Below are 19751 nucleotides of genomic sequence, written 5' to 3'. Positions count from 1 at the left end.
TGAGAGCTTCATTTTTTTCCTTTTTTTTTTTTCCAAAACAAGGAGAAGGAGGAGGCGAAGTCTCTGTAGTTCCAGGTGTTCTATGTCGCCGTGGCGATTCCAGGAAACTGGGTTTTGACGTGGGACCATCTTTTGCCTAAATTTCACGGCTCCCCCCTCACCTCACCCCATTCCATCCTCTCCTCCCCCCCTCCCTCTTTTTTTTTTTCTTACCATGTTTGAATTATGAACAGAACAGGAAATGATGCAGACGATGACAGAGAATAAAAGAGGAGGAGGAGAAGTTTAGATAGGAAGAGACAAGGGAGAGAATGATGGAGAAAAAGAAGATGGAGGAAAATTAGAGGATGAATAAAATGACAAATTCAAAGATGAAGGAGGATGTAGTTGGAGAATATGAAGAAGAAGAAGAATTAGACAATGAATGATATGAAGAAAGAGGATAAGAAGAAGCTGAAGACAAAAGATGAAAGAAAAGAAAAGAAGGAAAATAGTAATGAGAAGATAAAAATAAGTAGAAGCAGATGGAGTATAAGAAGGAAAAGAAGAAGAAAAAGAAGAAGAAGAGAAAGAAGAAAAAGAAGAAGAAGAAGGAGAAAAAAGAATGAGATGATAACTAACCAAGAGCGTGGAATGAAGAGTTCATATACGTAGGAGAATATCCATGCATAGGAAAATGATTAGGAAAAGAAGAAGAAGAGAAATGAAGAAAAATAAAAGAAAAAATGTAAAAGACTCTGAAATGTGTTGTGAAACAGGAGAAAACACTATTAAAGAGGGGAAAGGAAAAAACAGGAAGGGTAAATCAAAAAGTATGTGAAGAATATCCGAAGAGGTCAACAACATTGCTCTGTTTAGATAACAAAGCATACCTTTGTGAGCGGCATTTTTCATCTTTGAAGGTTTCTCCCATTTTGCTTGATTACACTAACGAGTATGTTTTATCTGCATGTGATTGAGTTGGTTTGATGATGTTGAACATTTTGATATTTTCTCTTCCCATGTATTGTGACTGGCTGAATGTCTCTTGACTGGCCAGGTCTTATGTGATGCAATAAGGAATGTGGAGATTAAAGGAAACCAAAACCCAAAGAGCAATGTGGATTGAGTGAAAGCAGCAACATTAGTAGAACACATCCAGTTAAAGTTTGATGAAAAGCGGACAGTAGATGCAAAAGTTATGAATTTTTAAAGTTTTGGTGTTGGAACCACCGGATAAGGAGCTACAACTTGAGTTTATAACATGAAGTATGGACAACAAACTTAAGATAATTCAACATGCTTTCACTTTTCCAGTATATTGAAAAAGCACTTCACTTTACTGCTTTCAGAAAGCAGGGGAAATAATTGATACCCGTAAAATATGTCAGTATCAAGTTGACTGAATGTGTAATTTTCATGAAAAATCAATTTTTGTGGAATTCTCTTTATATTTTCTTTATATTGTTGTCCAAACATGACATCATGAACTCTAGTAGTAGTCTCCTTATCCAGTCATTACAACACCAAAACTTAACAAATAAACTTTTGCAGCAATTGTCCAATTTTCCTCAAACTTTCACTGATGTGTTATACTAATGTTGCTGCTTTCACTCAATCCACATTTCTCTTTGGGTTTGGGTTTCCTTTAAGTAATATCTGCTCCATGACAATTAGTTTACAGACATCGGGTGAAGAAAGCACTCCTGCGGATTCACCACTTGGCAAAAGAATTAAGAGTAAAGGATGCACTACGGGTAACTCCCAATGAACCCAGTAATCCATCTTGTGATATGGAATGACATATTTAAGATGTATGAAGCTTCTTAGTTTTTGATTCCCATTGTATCTGGTGTACATTTTTTTTTTTTTTTTTTTTTTTTTTTTTTTTTTTTTCAGGAGGGCACCAAGAGGAGAACACTTATAAAGGAGCTCTCCGATCTTGTCTCGCTATGCAAGTCAGTTCGCTTTCTGGGTTTTAACGAGGCGAGGCAAAAGCGTGAGTAGAGGCTACTTTGTATCAAAGATTCTTCCTCTTCTGATACATATTGCTTTCACCAATGACAGGGCAGTATTATGGTGCTGTTTTATGTAGCTGGGTTAACATTAGTAGTCTTAGTATTCAATTTTTTGGCCTGCCTCGTATTTGAGCCATGTCTTTTTTGTATATGCATGTACATGTAATATATCATTATTTTCAGAATTCTCGAAAGCCTCTTTGATAAAATACAAATTGTATGTGATTCATAACTAAATTAATTCTTAAATCAGTAACATAGTTGGAACATCAAATTAATTACTCCAGTGGAATATGTCTGTTCAACGTGTGTATATATTATAGAGTGCTGATTAGCACAGATAAGAAAACAATAAATAATACGTTGTACACACTGTTCAAAGTTCCTGACACAGAGAGGGTTAAATAGATTTGCCAATCTCTGTCTTTAGTAAGAAATATGGCAGAGTTTTCAATATATTTTTTAAGTTTTGCTTGCACCAAATGCCTGTACTAAACTGTTCATTATTTGTTTTATAATTTTTTTTTTTTTTTTTTTTTTTTTGTATGTTCATTGGTATTATTTTGACCAGAATGCTACTGGGAACTGTGCTCGTTCTGTGAAAGCGTCGCCGACAAATTTGCAAACATGAGTCCCGAGGACTTTGTCAGCCACAACAAGAAGTTTCTCTCACGGGTGTACCCGAATCCGAGCCGTGTCGACTCCACAAACATCAACCCTCAGGATATGTGGAATGTGGGCTGTCAAATAGGTGGGTTAAAAAAATCACCATCACCTTACACTAAAATGAGTATGTGGGACTAAGGTTATAGTATACTTGCCCACCACAATGAAGTGGACTTTAACAGGTAGAGTAAAATCAGCAAGACAGGATGTTATAAGTTTCATTAGAATCAAACAAAGATAAGAAATTATGGAATTTGAAAGTTTTGTTCATTCCTAACAAAAATGCTATACTTGTGATCAAATTTGCAAATTACAAGTAGCTGGGTGATGATGACATGAAATCACAAGGCATATCCATTACTCCATGTGCAAAATTATACTAAGACAATTATGTTTTTATTTGATGATTTAGCTACTGCTTTCTTCTAAAAGTCATAATTTCTGAGCTGTTGGGAAGACGACGAAGTATGATGTGGAACATATAGGCCCCTAGACTATTGTTTATTGTCTCTTTGATTTTATGGAAATCATCCAAGCCACTTCTGTCATATAGCAGAGACTCCAACTCTCCCGTTTTTGACGGGAGATCTCCCGCCGAAAACCCATTTTTGCAAAATCTCCCGTTCTCCCGTTTGAGATTTAATTTCTCCCGCCCTGGCTCTGTGTCTCCCGTTGGAAAGGATTTCTTACTTATTGCTAGTGTATGTTGAAAAAATAAGCCTTAAACTAGCACCAGAGAGCATCTAGAACCCTAGGAACTTTGCGCTTCGCACACATCAACTTGGAGTCTCCCGTTTGCTAGGGGTTTCAGGCGGGAGAATCTCCAGATCAGAAGGTGCTTTGGGTTGGAGTCTCTGATATAGTCTTTGATAGATGAAAAAGTTCGAAGTTGTTAACCCATTGAGGACGAGTCCCGAGCATACTCGGGCAAGCGTCTATGAGAAATGGGTGTTGTAGCAAAATCAAATTGTCCTCAACGGCCGAATTCACGGAGGATGGTACAATCTTGTCCATGGTTTAAACCATTCATGGACAAAGACCATAGTTTTGTATGGGGCGCTAAGTGTCATATTTTGTTGTCATTTTGTTTAGAGATGATCATTTCATTGACGAAATGACTAATTTCGTAACGTAATATTCCATGCGACACTTGGCGCCCCATACAAAATTACGGTCTTTGTCCATGGTTTAAACCACGGACAAGATTGTACCACCTTCATGAATTCGGGCCATTGGGTTAAACTGCCATTTTATTTGTTCTGATTTCTTGTCCCACTTTTATGCTTTTTCCCCCTTCTTTCAGTGGCCCTCAACTATCAGACCCCTGGACTCATGATCGACCTCTACGATGGAAAGTTCCAGATGAACGGCAGCTGTGGGTACATCCTAAAGCCTGCCATCATGAGAGAAGGTTTGTCTAATGTCTAAAAGTCCCTCCCCCTCTTTCAGCGCCCCTCCCCCTCCGCCCCAGACAGAGGGGGAGGGGTGCAAGGGGTTTAGATTGATCCTAAGCGTAAGATCAACTCAAAATGATGGTAGGCCTATGTTGTGTGTGTTTTCAATGATATTTCAACTTCCAAATGAAAATGAAAAATTTGGAGACTTTTTCATTGCACCCATTGATAAAGCAAATAAATAAGTGACAGAGGAATTTTTTGATTGATTTTTTATAACAAGTTGAAGTTTATTCTGATTACATTGATTAGAGCTGAACAGATAAACCAATGTATAATGTATCATAAAAGTTGATCTTAAAGGGACTGTGCAGTACTGGTTGAGGTGGGGATTCATGTTTTGAACTTTCCTAAGTGAGATAATGAAAAGCCTCTTATGAAATATGAGAGAGCATTTAATTTTAAGAAGGATTCAATGTTTATTTGATGAAAATTGGTTTTCAAATGGCTGAGATATCCAAAAAAGTGCTAATGATAAAAATGACGACATAACACAACTTCATTAGGAACTCTTTGATTCTCCTTATTTTTGGATATCTCAGCTATTTCAATACCGATTTTCATCAAATAAACTTTTGATACCCCTTAGAATGGCATGCTCTTTGACATCTCATAGAGTGGTTTCTGAATATCTCGCAAAACGTTAAAAGCTAAATCCTCTCCTCGACCAGAACTGTACACACCCTTTAACATTAACATCACACTAAATCCTTCTAGTACCGTCTGATTGTCCACCTGCCTGTGCTCTCCTTTTGCCATTCGCAGAGATAGCCTACTTCAGACCAAACTCCTTTGATGTCATACCAGGCGTGTCCCCACAGATCCTACATATAAAGATCATCAGTGGACAGCAGTTCCCAAAGCCAAGGGGGTCTGGATCAAAAGGAGAGGTGAGACTAGCACTGAGTTAGCCAGTCAAGCCAGTGTGAAATGCTGAAATATTGTAGGCTAGCAGTCTTGAAATAAGACTATGTATACACCTGTCATATAAAAAAAAAAATAATAATTTAAAAAAATGAAAGGAATTGGTCATGTGAAATGTGAGACACATTTGATCAATTGTGAACAAAAGATCGTGTATTTGATTCAAATGTTTGGCAATGTCACACAATTTGATACAAGCAAAGTAGATGTTTTATTGCCATTGTTAACCCATTGAAGATGAGTCCTGAGAATATGCAGGGCAGGTGTCTATGGGAAATGCGTGTTAGAGCAAAATCAGTCCATCCTGAAAGGGTTAATTTCAGTACCTTGGTAGTTACGTAGTACTATGATGAAGCTGTATGATATCAACAGAATTTAAGCACTCTCTGTGATCTGCTAATTGGAAGTACAAATGCTCATTCCTTTCTCATTTGACCAGGTAATAGACCCGTACATATCTGTGGAGATATTTGGGATTCCAGCAGACTGCCGGGAGGAGAGAACGAAAACAGTGCCTCACAATGGTAAAGATATATTTCAAAGATTATTGGCCATTTACACCCCCTCCCCCGAAAGTCTCTTACCCGTTTTTTCCCCGAAACACGGCACAACCTCTAAAGGTTGTGCTGTGTTCATGCCAGACAGTGGGGACTCTAAACGGTCACAGCACAAAGCATCTAGCACGAGTCTGTAGGGAATCTGGCGTGAGTCTAGCAGGAATGTCATGTTAGACAGCCTAGCATGAGTCCAGCGCAACCACTGGAGGTTGAGCTGTGTTTACGCCAGATGAGGGGACTCTAAACGGTCTCAGCACAAACATGGCGTGAACACTGCACAAACTTCCAGTGACCTGTTTGTGGCTGAGTGCGCATAATGTGTGCAAGAGAAACAGTGAAGTGACTGCTTCCTCTCTCAAGGAGAAATGCCCTTCCACTGGTTCCGTAAGGAGAAATGCCCTTCCACTGGTTTCCGTATAAATGTATGCAGACCTCACTCTCGACAACAGGGGGACTCTAAACAGGAGTTATCTCTCACCCCCCACTGAGTTTGTGTAAAAAATGGCTCGTGTTTGTTTGGCATGTCCTCCTGAGGTCCTCCTGAGGTCCTCTCAGACATGGGGACTCTAAAACGGGGTTGTGTGATTAGATATCTGTGTATATGCATGTTACTGATCTTCTCGAACCTTGCCTCACAATGCCCTCTACTGTTGAGCTCCATACAGGTTGTGGGATTTTATTTATTATCATTTTAATAGTGACGATGAATTCTGTAATCTTGGTCAATCAACCACACAATGCATTCTGTATGACCTGAACGTCATTGCCCCTGCTGTACTGTATTTTCTATTTCACAATCATATTGTGCGCATCTGTATGCATACAAGGAAAAGCAGAACCACAACTAGACCATGAAATCTATTGTTTGAATTTAGTCCATGGACTAAAACAAATGTGTGACAAGCATACACGTACCTTTTACATGCATGTATCAGCTTATGTTTATGATTTAATACCTGTTGGCATATGCACTCTGGCATGCACATTTACCCAAGCAAAATTTTTATAATCCATGGACTAGATTATAAGCTATTAAAACTTTGTGAATTCAGGTCTTAGGGTTAGTGGCAACATGCTGTTCGTAATGGCAGAGTCACTAACTATTCATGGAAAAGAAAGTGATAATGTCTGCATTCTGTGTCTACCTTGTATTCCAGGCTACAATCCCATCTTTGATGAAAGTTTTGAATTCTCTGTCAACCTCCCGGAGTTGGCTCTGGTGCGGTTCGTTGTCCTCGATGACGACTTTATTGGAGATGAGTTCATTGGCCAGTACACCATTCCATTTGAGTGCTTACAGCCAGGTATGTAGGAGATGTATCAAGTGTGTATCAAGGAATTATCTGAACAATGACTGTGATTACAGTGTACATGTATGTTCATAGTGATGATGATGATGATGATGATTAAACTAAGGCTGAGCTATAGTAGCATTTTTTTAACAAATACACTGTACATCAGGGCTTGATATTAGCCGTGGCCCAGGGCCACTAAAAATTGATGTTGGGCCATCAAATTTCCAAAAAGGCTACTTCTTGTATACCTAATCAGACAGGTAGAATTATACTGAATTTTTGTATTTCCTTTTATTTTGGGACACTACATTTCTTTTTCGGCAACCAATATTTCACATTTAAAAGATTTGAGTGGCCTAAATGTGCCAGTCGATGAAAAATATTAGGGCCGAACCGGGAAATACATAAGACTTTCACCTTTAACGTCGAGGGGGGGGGGGGGCAGAATCCGCCCCCCCCTCGACGTTTCGCGCTATAATTCTGTAACGCGAGAAGGCCTCGTCACGAGGCTTCTTGACTTTGTTTGTTCAAGTCTTGCGCAACTTTTGAGACCAAATTTGCGACATCCGCGCATACTTTTGCGAAGCCATGCCCCTTTTTGTAACGGAATGTCGCCCCAAAACAGGCACAATTTTGTGATTTTGTGTGCATTTCCTATGGAAAACAGTGCTCTGTCATGAAGGTCATAAAAACCTGATTATTTTTACAATTAATCACTTTCATTGATTAGTTTTGTGCTAGTTATGGTAGAAAAGTGGTCAGTGACAATTTCCAATAAAAAAACAAAGAAAAAACAAAAGTTGAAAAACAGAGAAATACATAAGAAATTCTGAAAACAATAAAATACATAAGAATTGAAATGAGTTTTGAAAGTTTTTGTGATGTACAATTGTTGAATATGCCAAAACAGATTTACAGATCAAAAATTAGACTCTCAATGCTTTTAATTAGGCTAAAATATGATCTTGAGCTTAATTTGCATAATTAGTTAATTAAAATTAGAAATTGCTTGTTTCAAAAAATCTTATAACACAATATTGAAGATTATGACGCGGGTCTCACGCATGCCAAATTTCATAGCCATTCCCCCCCCCCCCCCCCCCCGGTCTGAGCATAGCCAAAAAAGCCCGGCCCCTTTAGGGTTAAGCCTATATGTAATCACCTCAAGTTTGCTCTCCACGAGTCGATCAAGTTCCTGTCACATTTGGCATTTCATACAGTTGCCTCCTAATCCCTTTTCTTCTGTTACAACGTACCCCTCATGTGGAGATTACATGGTACACATAAATGTAGTTTCCAGTGGGGAGTCGCTTAACCTGTTGAAGACTCATCCTGAGTATTTTCGGGCATTTGTCAATGGGAAACATGTATTGTAGCCAAATCAGCTGCTCCTCAACTGATTAATATTGATAACTGTCTGGTCTTTTCCTACCCGTCTTCCCAGGCTACAGACACATAACACTGCTATCCAACACCGGCGAGACGTTGGCGCCAGCGTCGCTCTTTGTTCACGTGGCAGTGACGAACAAGCGAGGAGGAGGGGTAAGAATTTATGCTGCATATCACAATCCACATTGTTAATCATAATGTAAAATTATACAATAGTGCATCATCATAATTCAACACTTTCAATGTGTTGTACTTGATGTATACTTTGCATCAAAAAGAATGGATTAATCAACCGACATATACATGTAAAACGCCATAATTTTATAATCATTTGAACCAAACGAAATGATATAAATTTCATAAAGACCCATCGAGTCAGCCGTAGACTACCAAGTGAATAGGGACATGCCCACCAGGATTGTTATATATCTGTACAGCTAGTGAGAATTGAGGGGAAAATAAATAAAAACGTATCATGTGATGATACTTGTTCATAAGAGGAATGCAAAACAAGAAATATCTCCATTCTGTAGACCACTTGGCTCTTACGATACTTGAATTGGCCAATGAGAGGAGATATTTCAGAGGTCACCTGACATGTAAAATCTTATTTTATTCCCCTTTCCTTTATATCCTGTTGTATTGAGATGTTGCAGTTGGACTTCACATGGTTGGCTGAATTACAATAAATTCAAACTTTGGGAGTGAAAGACAAAATGCTACTGATTGTGGAAGTTTTAGCCAAATATCCTGAGCAGTTAAATTGTAAAGTTTGTGTAAAAGTGATTATGCCACAAGATACAATACACATGTGTACAATAAAGCATTAACTGCAGGGGAACCACATCATAAGGAGAACTTAAAAACATGACAGTTACGTTGTTATATCAGGGTCATGTTTTATGAAGAGTTGTGATTGATTTACGTTTTATGAAGAGTTATGATTGATTTAATCAATTATAGCTCTTCATTAATCAACTATATTATGATATATAGTTGATTTATATCATATGTCTGCAAATGGCAGCCTGTGTGGTAAGGAAATTTATAATCGATTTAATATATCTTTTGATAACATGAGCCCCAGAGGTTTCTCACTATGTCAGGGTAACAAAAACAAGGGAATATAAAGAGCTTAGACCTGCAAAATTGCCTTGTTACAGGAGGGTTTTATTATATTCGACCTCTTTGTAAGAGATGTTACTGTACTTCATTGTACAATGATGATCATTGTGTATAGCGTGTACAGTATGTATTGTAAGTGTTGACAAAATGGCTGCATGGACTTAAGATCTTTTCCTTGTTACCTTACGCTGTCATCATAGTGGCTTTCTCCAGCACAGTGGCAGGTGAGATGTAACTTAATGCCCTCTTGAGGACCGATTAAAGGTTCATGTATGGGTATCTTAGTCATACCTTGAGGCTCACTTAAAAGGTGCCTGAGATCTCGTCTGTGGAATCGCCTATTACTATTTGCAGTTATATGAATGACTCAGGAAACTTGTGAGAATCATTTAAAGAGTCACTTGAGTGTCACCTTCACACTCTTGATTGTCTCTGGAGGGTTGCTCGGGAACACTAAAGGGCCGTTTAAGATTCACTTCAAGGATACTTTAGAAACCTGTGAGGGCTGTACAAAATTTGCTTGAGCATCCGTTCAGGGTCACTTGAGGGACTCTCAGAGTTTTTCAAGTGTTCCATGGAGACCATGCTCCAGAGTCAGAGGAGGATCATTGATAATTCTTCTAGGGTTCTGTGAAGAGTCAATTAACCCATTCCATACTGAATTCTAGAATTCCCATAGACATAATACACAAGTCACCAGGTTCCCTGAGGGAACGGGTTGACTTCAGAGTCACTTGAGATTAAACTATTAAAGGACTTCTTTAGTGTCCCTTCAAAGGTGACTCAAGGATCCCTCATGGATCTGTTGATCAGGGTCCCTTCAGGATTTTTCAATGGGTGTGTGAAGGGTCAACAAGGGTTCTCCTCTGTGAGAAAGAGGGTTGTGCTTCCAGCTGCTTTGAATTTGCACCTGTTTGTGTTGGTAAAGTCAAGTATCAATCAAACAAACAAACAAACAAACAAACAAACAAACAAGAAAAGAAAAGTGGATTAGTCTTTTGACCTCTTACACCAGGATTAAGGAGGTAGGGTGTTTTTCTGGATTTATACTGTGACTAGCCTCCATCTACTCTATATTCAAACACAGATACACGCAGAAACAGAAAAGGGGTGTGGTTGATGGGTGGGGCAGATATACAAATGTAGAGGGGTAAATCCCTTCCCTATCACCCTGCCACAGAACTTGCCTTTGGTATCCTGACCCCTCCTTGGTTAGAATTCAGTGACTACTAGTACATATTTATGCAGCATATTGTATATATATTTCATCATTTCAGATTTTTATGAACCAGTTTACATGTGCATGTAATCAGCAAAGGAGATATTATATTGGTGAAGGTCCATATTGATTTCTTTTTCTTTTTTTTTCATATGAGTCACTGGCTCCCTGGTTCAGTCAGTATCAACATCTTCATGACTGTAATTGTAAGGTCTCATTTGTACTGAAACTAGGGAAATGCAGTATTTTGTAAGGAGTATATATTTGTAAGCAGAATTATATGTTATGCAATATGTACCTTTGAACTATGATGAATCTGTCAATTTGTAATATGTAATTGTAATTTTTTGTCTTGTTCACTATGTGGACTACATGCAACAAAAAAAAAAAGTGAAAAGAGAATTTCCTTTATGGACAATAAAGCAATTCATTCATTCATTCATTCATCAAAACCTTTCAAAGGTTATTCAATTTTGTTTGGTGTTAGCTATACCGCACAATACTTTATTATGTAATAGAATGCAATCCTACTTTATTGAAGTTGGTTTTAATAAATAGAGAACAATCTGATGGTAGACATATCGTCCAAAAGCAAACAAAAAATTAAGAAAGTTATTGACTTTAAAGTTGTACATGTTTTTTTGAAACACTGTTATTTCTAGCGTCTTACAAATCTCCTACATTGTATTATTATTATTTTTTTTTTTGGGGGGGGGGGTGGGGTGGGGATAGAGAATTAACATGAAATAATGATAATTTGTATTTTAATGATATGCATATGTGTATATTTGTTATGTTATGAATTTTTAAGTTCTTTTGTTGCTGCGGCATAACCTAGAAAAGATGCCTTTTGTGGGGTAAATTCGCTTAATTATTAATTCAACTCAAAATATTAGCATTAGGTTTTGTTATTTTTTTTTCTGCACAAATCGATTGAGAGCGAGTTGATGACATCATAATCTTTAATAGCTTATTATTATGAGGTTTTGACCGACATCAGTATTCGTTTGACGGGTTTAAACAAGTGGAATTTTCAAATACATGACTGTCCTCTCACTATCTTATTGTAAGTGTGACTTTCACAAGATGTCTACCATAACATTCTCAAGACTTATACTCCATTTCAATAATGAAAGTTGATTTAAATTTGGTGTAGAATTCCATTGACTTTTATTTCCTTGATGATTGTGGTTTATTATGAGTTTGATCATAGCACCCTCACCTTTATACAGTGGGAGAGTTCTTTTTGTGTTTTAAATAATATTTTAAGAAGTCAGTTTCATTTTTTATCTTACATGTTTTAATCATGAATCTTCTCCTTTTCTCCATTGGTATTATTGTCACTTTGCATACTTTGCATTTTATGATTTCATTATCTAATATCCATGCAAACAAAGATTGCTTGTTCTTTTTTTTTCATTGGGAAAACAAGGTGGAAATGTACTTTGACCCAATTAACGTTCTTGCCAGTTGATTGAACACCCTGCAGAATCGGAGATTCTCTCGATCTCCAGTAATCATGCATCAGGTCTCAACATTATAGTGGTCACCCTTTATAACCAGTAACAATTGATATAGGGCCACAAAATTAAAAATAGTAATGATAAATTAACAAAAAGAATTATCTTTTGGTAGACTTATGTGGCAAGTATAAGATTCAAAATTGGCTTTTGTGTATGCTTTTGTTTGGGGCTACCAACATTTAGGATTTAATGATTTTAGGTGCCAAAATGGGCCACCAGAGAGAAAGATGTTTGTGTCTAACCCTGCATAAATATAATGACATGGTTAATGTAGATTCTTAAATGATCCATTTCAAGTTCACATTGTGCATGTGGTTTCAAACAGGTATCAGGTTTATATGTACAATGTAGTCTTTCACCATCTTATAATATCAAGAATATTATTTGGAATAAATTTATTCATCAACATGAACAAAGGACAGGTTTGTACAGGTGGTAGCCAATCTTGTAATGAATTCATTACTTTAACCCATACCCTGTGCCATTTTGAGACTCCCATTGATTTTGCACACAACCCATCAGATACCAGCAGGTTGGGATTATTAAAGTTTATATCCAGTTCATAATAAATATTTATGATGGACGAATATGTCATACATATTCATAACCTCCAATTCCATCTGTGGCTACAAAGCTAAACATTATAGACTCTGGGGTGTTCTTGAAGCAATGGAATTATTGAATTTGGAGCATTTCCAGTATACTCTGCAGGACTATAACAAATGGTTAAACACAAAATAGTATAGTAAACATTGCCTTTCTTGAATTAGCCTGAATTTTGCTAATCATTGTATAGTGTCAGATATGAAGACAATATTAAACCAAGTGTGTGCAGCTGTTCTAGAAACTTCACTTCCATCCTTTTGCTTTTCCATTTTCAGAGACTGAGCAGCAAATGTAAGAGCAGAATTGTCCATATCTTCAAGGTCTCAATGAAAGTGAAATGTAGATTAATTTTTATCGCAAATTGTGGAAATATTTCCACGTTGAGCCACATTAATTTGGTACATTATTTCTTTGTCTGCTTGTCTTCAGAAACCGACGCGGCGAGGGATGTCGGTGAAGAAATCCAAGAAGTCGAGGGAGTACACGCGCATGAAGTCGATAGGCGTAAAAACTGTTGATGAAGCATTCAGGGTATGTATATGTATATGCACATTTCAGAGGCACAAGGTGTGACTACCTAATAGTTCAGTGCTCAGATATCTTTCAAGAAGTTCAAATCATGTTTCAGATAATGCATGTCATATAGAGGAAATGCTGTTCTGGGTGATTGTACACATTCCAGATAAGCATATGTACAATATACACTACATTAAAGGACAATGCTAACTTTACAACTCGGTATGGGTGGATTTATCACTGAGTGCATAGGAAGAATCTGTATATGCAACAACCTAGTGCAATTGCACTTTCAGCATTTTGTAAAGGTATGAGGATTCACTCCATCAATTGTGCAAAAAAAAATAATAAAAATTATTTTACACACAAAATATTCTGGCTCTTTGAGAACATTAAGCAAACAATCAACGTTGGTGAAGGTGATGGGATAAACTATCACTTCCGAGGCGATCTGGATGTAGTTATCTACACAATGTCATTCAGATTGCTGAGGAAGTGATAGTTTGTCTCATTGCCTGAAACCAGAAGTTAATTATTTGCTTTATATTCCACATTCCACATCTATATTCCCATTTTATTCCACATCTGAAACCATTTTAACTGCCTATAGAAAGCTGAAATCACGTTTCAGATAATGCTGTACAATGTAGAGCAGAAGTTTCTGGTAACTGTAGTGCCTGTGCATCACTTGTATAGCACCCTCAGTTTAAGCATTGTGTATTAAAAATATTCAGATTTGTTTTATTAATTAATATCACATAATCATTTCATAGCCGTCTTAATCCGTATGTTGGCTGGCAGGTTAATTCTCGAGAGTGCTCGGGCATCGTAAGGGTTAAGACTGCCTGATTTGTCAAAATGCAACCAGAGTGAGCATCCATCATGGATTTAGCTGTGATTTTATGTGCCGATCCTCTGCCAATACAGGCGGCATCTCAACCCCTGCGAGAGGCCACCGACCTCCGGGAAAACATCCAGTGCGCCATGGTCGGCTTCAAGGAGTCGTGCGGGCTGGCGTCCATGGCCAACCTCAAGCAGTGTGTGAGGGCGCTGTTCAACCGGCTAGCCAAGACGACGGAGCCCGTCAGCATCGCCGTGCGGACGGAAGAAGACGTCACGCTTCTCAGGCTGGAGGGAAACGCGCCGGAGGTGCTGAAGAAGGCAATAGCTGCCTACACCACGGTGAGTGTGTTAACATCTCAATTGTAACTATTATCTCCACAGAGATAAGATTAAAGGCTGATGTAACCTCTGTGTTTAGTGTATCACACACAAAAGTATGCATGGTGTATACCATGTGTTTATAGTGAAAGACGATTCATGTAATAGATACCTACATCAGGGCTCCACACTAACTTTCATTTTTGGTGGCCCAAAGGCAAACATCCGACCTTTTTTGGTGGCCCGATCAGGCCACCAAATTCTTCATTTCTGAAATTTTGGTGGCCCGACGTGCGTTTTTGGTGGCCCCGGGCCACCGGGCCACCGTTAGTGTCGAGCCCTGCCTACATTACAGTGAGTATGTTGATAACAACTTTGACATCTACACAGTAACAAGACTTATAAGGCTTGTGTCATCTGGTGTTGTAGTGTAATGCACACAATGTGTACACACTGCATCATTTGTGCTACACGTGTTTGCGAGTTGTGATGTCAAATGTTGACACAGTTCAATGCTTGAAGACCAGAGAGTGTAGTTTTGGGCATGTCATGTATTTGAGTACACAGACTTGTCTATGAGAGACCATGGCCCCGTTTCATGAGAGATGCTAGGATAACAATCCTTTGCTAGAATGGAAACTTCCCTTACCAACATCCAATCAGGAAGCGGGACTCTGCACACGTCTGTTGATTGTCTGTCCGTCTTTCTGTCTTTTCTCTCACAGCTTGTTGAGGAGTGTAAGAAGCTCTGGGAGCAAGCCGAGGGTGTATCCACCAGGATTGAGGAGGCTCAAGTGTCCAGTATGCAATACCATGTAAGACTGATGGCTGGGTGGAGTCTGAGTATTTTTTTTCCTTCTTCTTCTTCTTCTTCTTCTTCTTCTTCTTCTTCTTCTTCTTCTTCTTCTTCTTCTACCTCTCTGCCCCCTTTTTCTCTTTCCTTATACTTCTACTTTAATAATGGTGTAGGACATTGTTCTACAAAATGTGTAGGATCTTATTCTACAAAATGTGTATTTCTGATTCTTCTACATTTCCTCTTCCTTCTTTTTTTTTTTTTCTGCTACCTCTTTGTTTATTTTGTTGTTCTTCTACCTCTACTTTTGTTCTTCTACCTCTACTTCTTCTACCTGTCCTTCATTTTGTTCTTAACCCATTGAGGACGGGCAGGTTTTGCTACAACGTGCATTTCCCGTAGACACTTGCCCGAGTATACTCGGGACTCGTCTTCAATGGGTTAATCTTATTCTACCTCTGTTCCTTCTCCTTTTTCTTTTCTTTTTTTCCCGTTTACCTCTCCTCATGTTCTTTTACTTCTTCTTTTTCGTCTACCTCTCCTTCCTCTTCTTCCTCTTCTTTTTCTTCTCCTTTTTCTTCTCTTCTTCCTACTTCTCCTTCATTTTCTTCTTAATCTCACCCCCCACCAAAAAAAAAAAAAGTAAAATAAGCACCTGTCTAGAAACTTGGACTAAGAGTCCATTTCCAGTACAAGTCCAGCTCAAAGTGCAGTCTTCCACAGTCTGCCAAAGTTGATTTTCAAATATATTATAGAGTAAATCAGATCAACACAATAGTAATTCTTTTTTTTTTGAAGACAAATTCATCTAAGTTGGACAAATATTGAGAAAGTTTAAGATTTAAAAGATCCAACTGATTTCAGCAAGTTTTAGTAATGGTTGTACATGTACATACATGTATTTCATATGGCTGTGGTCAGTCGCCAGTCTACTAGGAAACTCTTCACTGTTTCTCCTTATCTAAAAGAAATGATAAGTTTTAATATGATAATTTGCAAGTCAAATTAAGGTTGGTGCAGAATTGCACTTTAAATCAATTGACTTAAGTCAAGCAAATATCAAAATTAGACCTAAAATATGACAGGCAAAAATTGGCAGGCAAAGTTTGATGAAGGAAAGACATCGGCCCAGAATGAAAACATTGCTATTTGTTGATATACAAGAGATGCTTTTTTACCTTACTCTGAGAATCGATCCATGGTGGTCAGGTGGTGGAAGATATGACTAGTATTCAAAGGTTCTTTTTAATAGTATGACAGTGAATTTACTTATTGAATGTTTGTGACAAAAAGTGATAGTCTTTAAATTTATAATGATGAGTTTCTTTGCATTTTTTCTGCCTGTGACAGGACAACCTCACGCAGCTTCTGACCAAAGAAGGAGTCAAGGGTCGCAAGTTGACAAGGGTATGTATGACAGTGTACAGTATGTCCCAAACAAAATTACAATCAGATTTTCGCATTGATAACACCCAATATAATTAAACTGTCTAAATGCTACTTCAGGGTCTTGAAATACATTACAGCTTAGCTCTATTTTGCAGAAAACCCCATTCAATTTGGTTACGCAGTCACAGAGAAATGTGGATTGTTGTAAAGCATGTCATGAGTCTGATTCTTCCAAGTTTAGCACTTGCATGCTCTTGTGTGTGAACACAATAGACAGAACTTGGAGGGAAGAGATTCCTGACATGCTCTACAAAATCCCTCATTTCTTGTTGACCACTGAAGCAAATCGAATAGGGTTTTCTGTAAAATGCAATGAGTTATTGTTTCGCATCCTGAAATTGTATTTGGATTTTTTTTTTAAAGTTATCATTGCAGAGGGTCCCGTTGTAATTTTTTGGGGGACATACGGTACAGTGCAGATTGAGGTGACGTGATGACAAGATAGTCTCGGGGACTGTGTCTTATTTTTTTCTTTTCAATTGATTTCACAGTTAGCTCTTTGTTACTTCTCTCATAGGGCGCATTTGAGGATGCGAACCAAAGTGAACCGTACCATACTGTGCAAGATTTGGAGCGTCCAGGCACTCTGTTGAGAAAGAGTACCTCATGAGTTATTTTTAGAGGGAGTCACACATTTTTTAACAATAGTGTCATTCACCTGGTGCACTTTAACTACTTACAGATGCCCGCAACAAAGAGAATGAACTCTTTGCATTATGATGTACATGCGTGTTATGCGCATTCTTCACATGCGAACTTTTGGTATGCTTTTGGTACCCTGTTGGAGCACCTTTTGGCGCGGTTCCGTGCGGTATGCTACACTTAATAAGGAGCATTCGAGTGCTCCTCTGATGTGGGTTCTGTGTGGTTCAGTTCACTTTTAGAAGAGCGCTTGAACGCACCCATTGACTCAAATTCACCAAGGAAGAGGTCATGTGATGACAAGAAGGTGTGAGAGCTATTGCTGTGAGAGCTGCTAGGTAATTCTGGCCAACCTTGTTATCGGAAACAGACACAAATAAAAACTGGTATGAGGATGATGATAATGAAATTGAATTTGCAAGAAACATCACATGTTTATTGGAAGGGTTCACCACAATGACCCTCACCTTGTTTCTCCTGTCTGTCTCTAGGCAACAGAAAACTTCGCCTGGAACATCCGGGTCATGAAAGGTCAGAGGGAGGTGCTTGGCAGTGCCAAAGAGGAGTGTCATGATTGGATGAAACAGGTAATGAATATATTCATGATTCATGAGTAGGCCTTTGTCATTAAAAACTCACGACTTGAAGTTGAATTCTGTCTGTCTCCACAGCATATTACTAACTTCTTCTCTATTTTTTTTTTTTTTTTTTTTTTGGTGCCACAGAAGATTGAGAATTTGATCTGTTTGCAGTGAATGGCAACTATGTTTGTTTTTCTGTTCTTTTGCTTTGTTCTGTTTATTTCTTGTTTTTGTCTTCATTGTCTTTTTTCTGTTTTTTTTTCTTTTTTTTTTTTGAAGATGGGTAGGGGAATCTTAACAGTGCTCCAAACAAGAGCGGGTATGTTTGAACAGAGACACTAGGTGTTGTTAGGAATGGCAAAACATTATTTGCATGTAGCTAGAGCTAGTTGTTTTTAAAGGGTACACAATCAGACTTGTGTACAGCAACCACTAAGGGAACAGGTGGACTTTACAGTCAGGTGACCACATCTTGTACAGGTGGACAGCCAATCAGCTTTTGTCAGCATCATAGCAGATATTTGCTGATCCATGGCAAAGTTTTGCGTCAGTTGACCTTAATGGATACTGTCTTACACTAAAGAAACTTCCAGATAAGAATTTGCATATGAACATCTATAGATTGGTTTTACTGGAAAACAGAGTTTTAGAATTTATAGTGGTTGGAATAAGGAATGAGAATGTTTTTCAAAATTCATAATGAATCACAGTGAACAAAGATGATGACTTAGCAGCTTCACATAAGAATGCATGATACAACTGTATGGTCCTCAAGGAAACAGAACAAAAAGAAGGAAGTATGCATTAATTCTACACAGTTGAGCTTGCTTAGCAAGTGGCGTCATAATGGAATTACATTCATTTGCTACATTAATGGGATATAAATCATGAGCCTCCTTTGTCATCCATCCTCGTTGAGTGTATTATGTTTTTAGTTTTAAAGAGATTTTGTTCATACATTACTTCAAGGACCACAATCTCATCCTCAGATCTATACATGGTACTGTACCATCGATTTATACGTACTATGTATGATGTGAAATTATCTATATCTGGAATGGCTCCTTTCATCCCAGGTGTTTGAGACGGTGACGTCGCTGAAGCAGGCCCACGAGGGCGACATCATAGAGGAGGACGAGAGCAGGTGATGTTTGGGGTTTACGTTTCCATGGCGACAGAGGGTGCTCCTCACAACCTATCCACCACGTCCGGACCTCAGAGAGAGAGAGAGAGAAACTTTTGGTATACCCCCCTCCCAACTCCAATCCACCCAACTCCTGCCCACGGGGGGACAAGGAAGTGATTCCTTTTCAACTTCTGTAGCAAAAAGAATCTGGTCGTTTATGGTTTGATGATGATTCTTAGAATTTATATCATTATTACTCGGAACATAACGACCCTCTCTAATTAGGCGACAATCAAGAGAAATGCCAAATAGACTCAAATTCAAACGTTTGCTTTCATAGTTTTGATGTCAAGTGTATTTAAAGTAATGATACTAACTGCAAAAATATGTAGGAATAATACACTGTATAACCAGGTATCCATGATTTTTTTAAGAGCTTGATTAAAATGAAAATTTTCTTCAGTTAAAACAAAATAAATACTAAGTACACTCAAGATCATGCCAGTTTTTTTTTTTTGTTTTTGTTTTTAAAGCAATTTTAAGAATTTTACTTCATCTGCCATGCATAATACATTGTATTTGTTTCGTTCTTGAGATGAGTAGTTGCATGAATATGCAAATAGAAATGATGCATTTCTATGCAATATGCGCCTTGTGACGTCTGACATGTGTAGGGGCATTTTTTGTCTGTTTTTTTTTTTTCTGGTAAAGTATGTGCTAAAAGC

At 38.1% G+C, this 19751-nt stretch overlaps 1 protein-coding gene across 1 annotated transcript in view; it reads left to right on the top strand.

Moving 5' to 3' along the window:
• Positions 1 to 19126, top strand: part of LOC140226408 (inactive phospholipase C-like protein 2) — a 130110-nt gene extending 110984 nt beyond the window's left edge. Inside the window, exons 14-26 of the mRNA XM_072306883.1 lie at positions 1879 to 1978; positions 2569 to 2748; positions 3967 to 4074; positions 4883 to 5007; positions 5481 to 5565; positions 6756 to 6902; positions 8338 to 8435; positions 13185 to 13286; positions 14199 to 14453; positions 15158 to 15247; positions 16579 to 16635; positions 17811 to 17906; positions 18977 to 19126. Coding sequence (XP_072162984.1) covers positions 1879 to 1978; positions 2569 to 2748; positions 3967 to 4074; positions 4883 to 5007; positions 5481 to 5565; positions 6756 to 6902; positions 8338 to 8435; positions 13185 to 13286; positions 14199 to 14453; positions 15158 to 15247; positions 16579 to 16635; positions 17811 to 17906; positions 18977 to 19048 — 1515 coding nt within the window. The 3' untranslated portion in view covers positions 19049 to 19126. The remainder of the gene's footprint in view (positions 1 to 1878; positions 1979 to 2568; positions 2749 to 3966; positions 4075 to 4882; positions 5008 to 5480; positions 5566 to 6755; positions 6903 to 8337; positions 8436 to 13184; positions 13287 to 14198; positions 14454 to 15157; positions 15248 to 16578; positions 16636 to 17810; positions 17907 to 18976) is intronic.
• Positions 19127 to 19751: the final 625 nt, after the last annotated feature.

This window comes from Diadema setosum, chromosome 3, assembly GCF_964275005.1.
Source record: "Diadema setosum chromosome 3, eeDiaSeto1, whole genome shotgun sequence".
Lineage (NCBI taxonomy): Eukaryota > Metazoa > Echinodermata > Echinoidea > Diadematoida > Diadematidae > Diadema > Diadema setosum.
The sequence above is the reverse complement of the archived record's forward strand: the minus strand, read 5'-3'. Positions and strand labels throughout refer to the sequence as shown.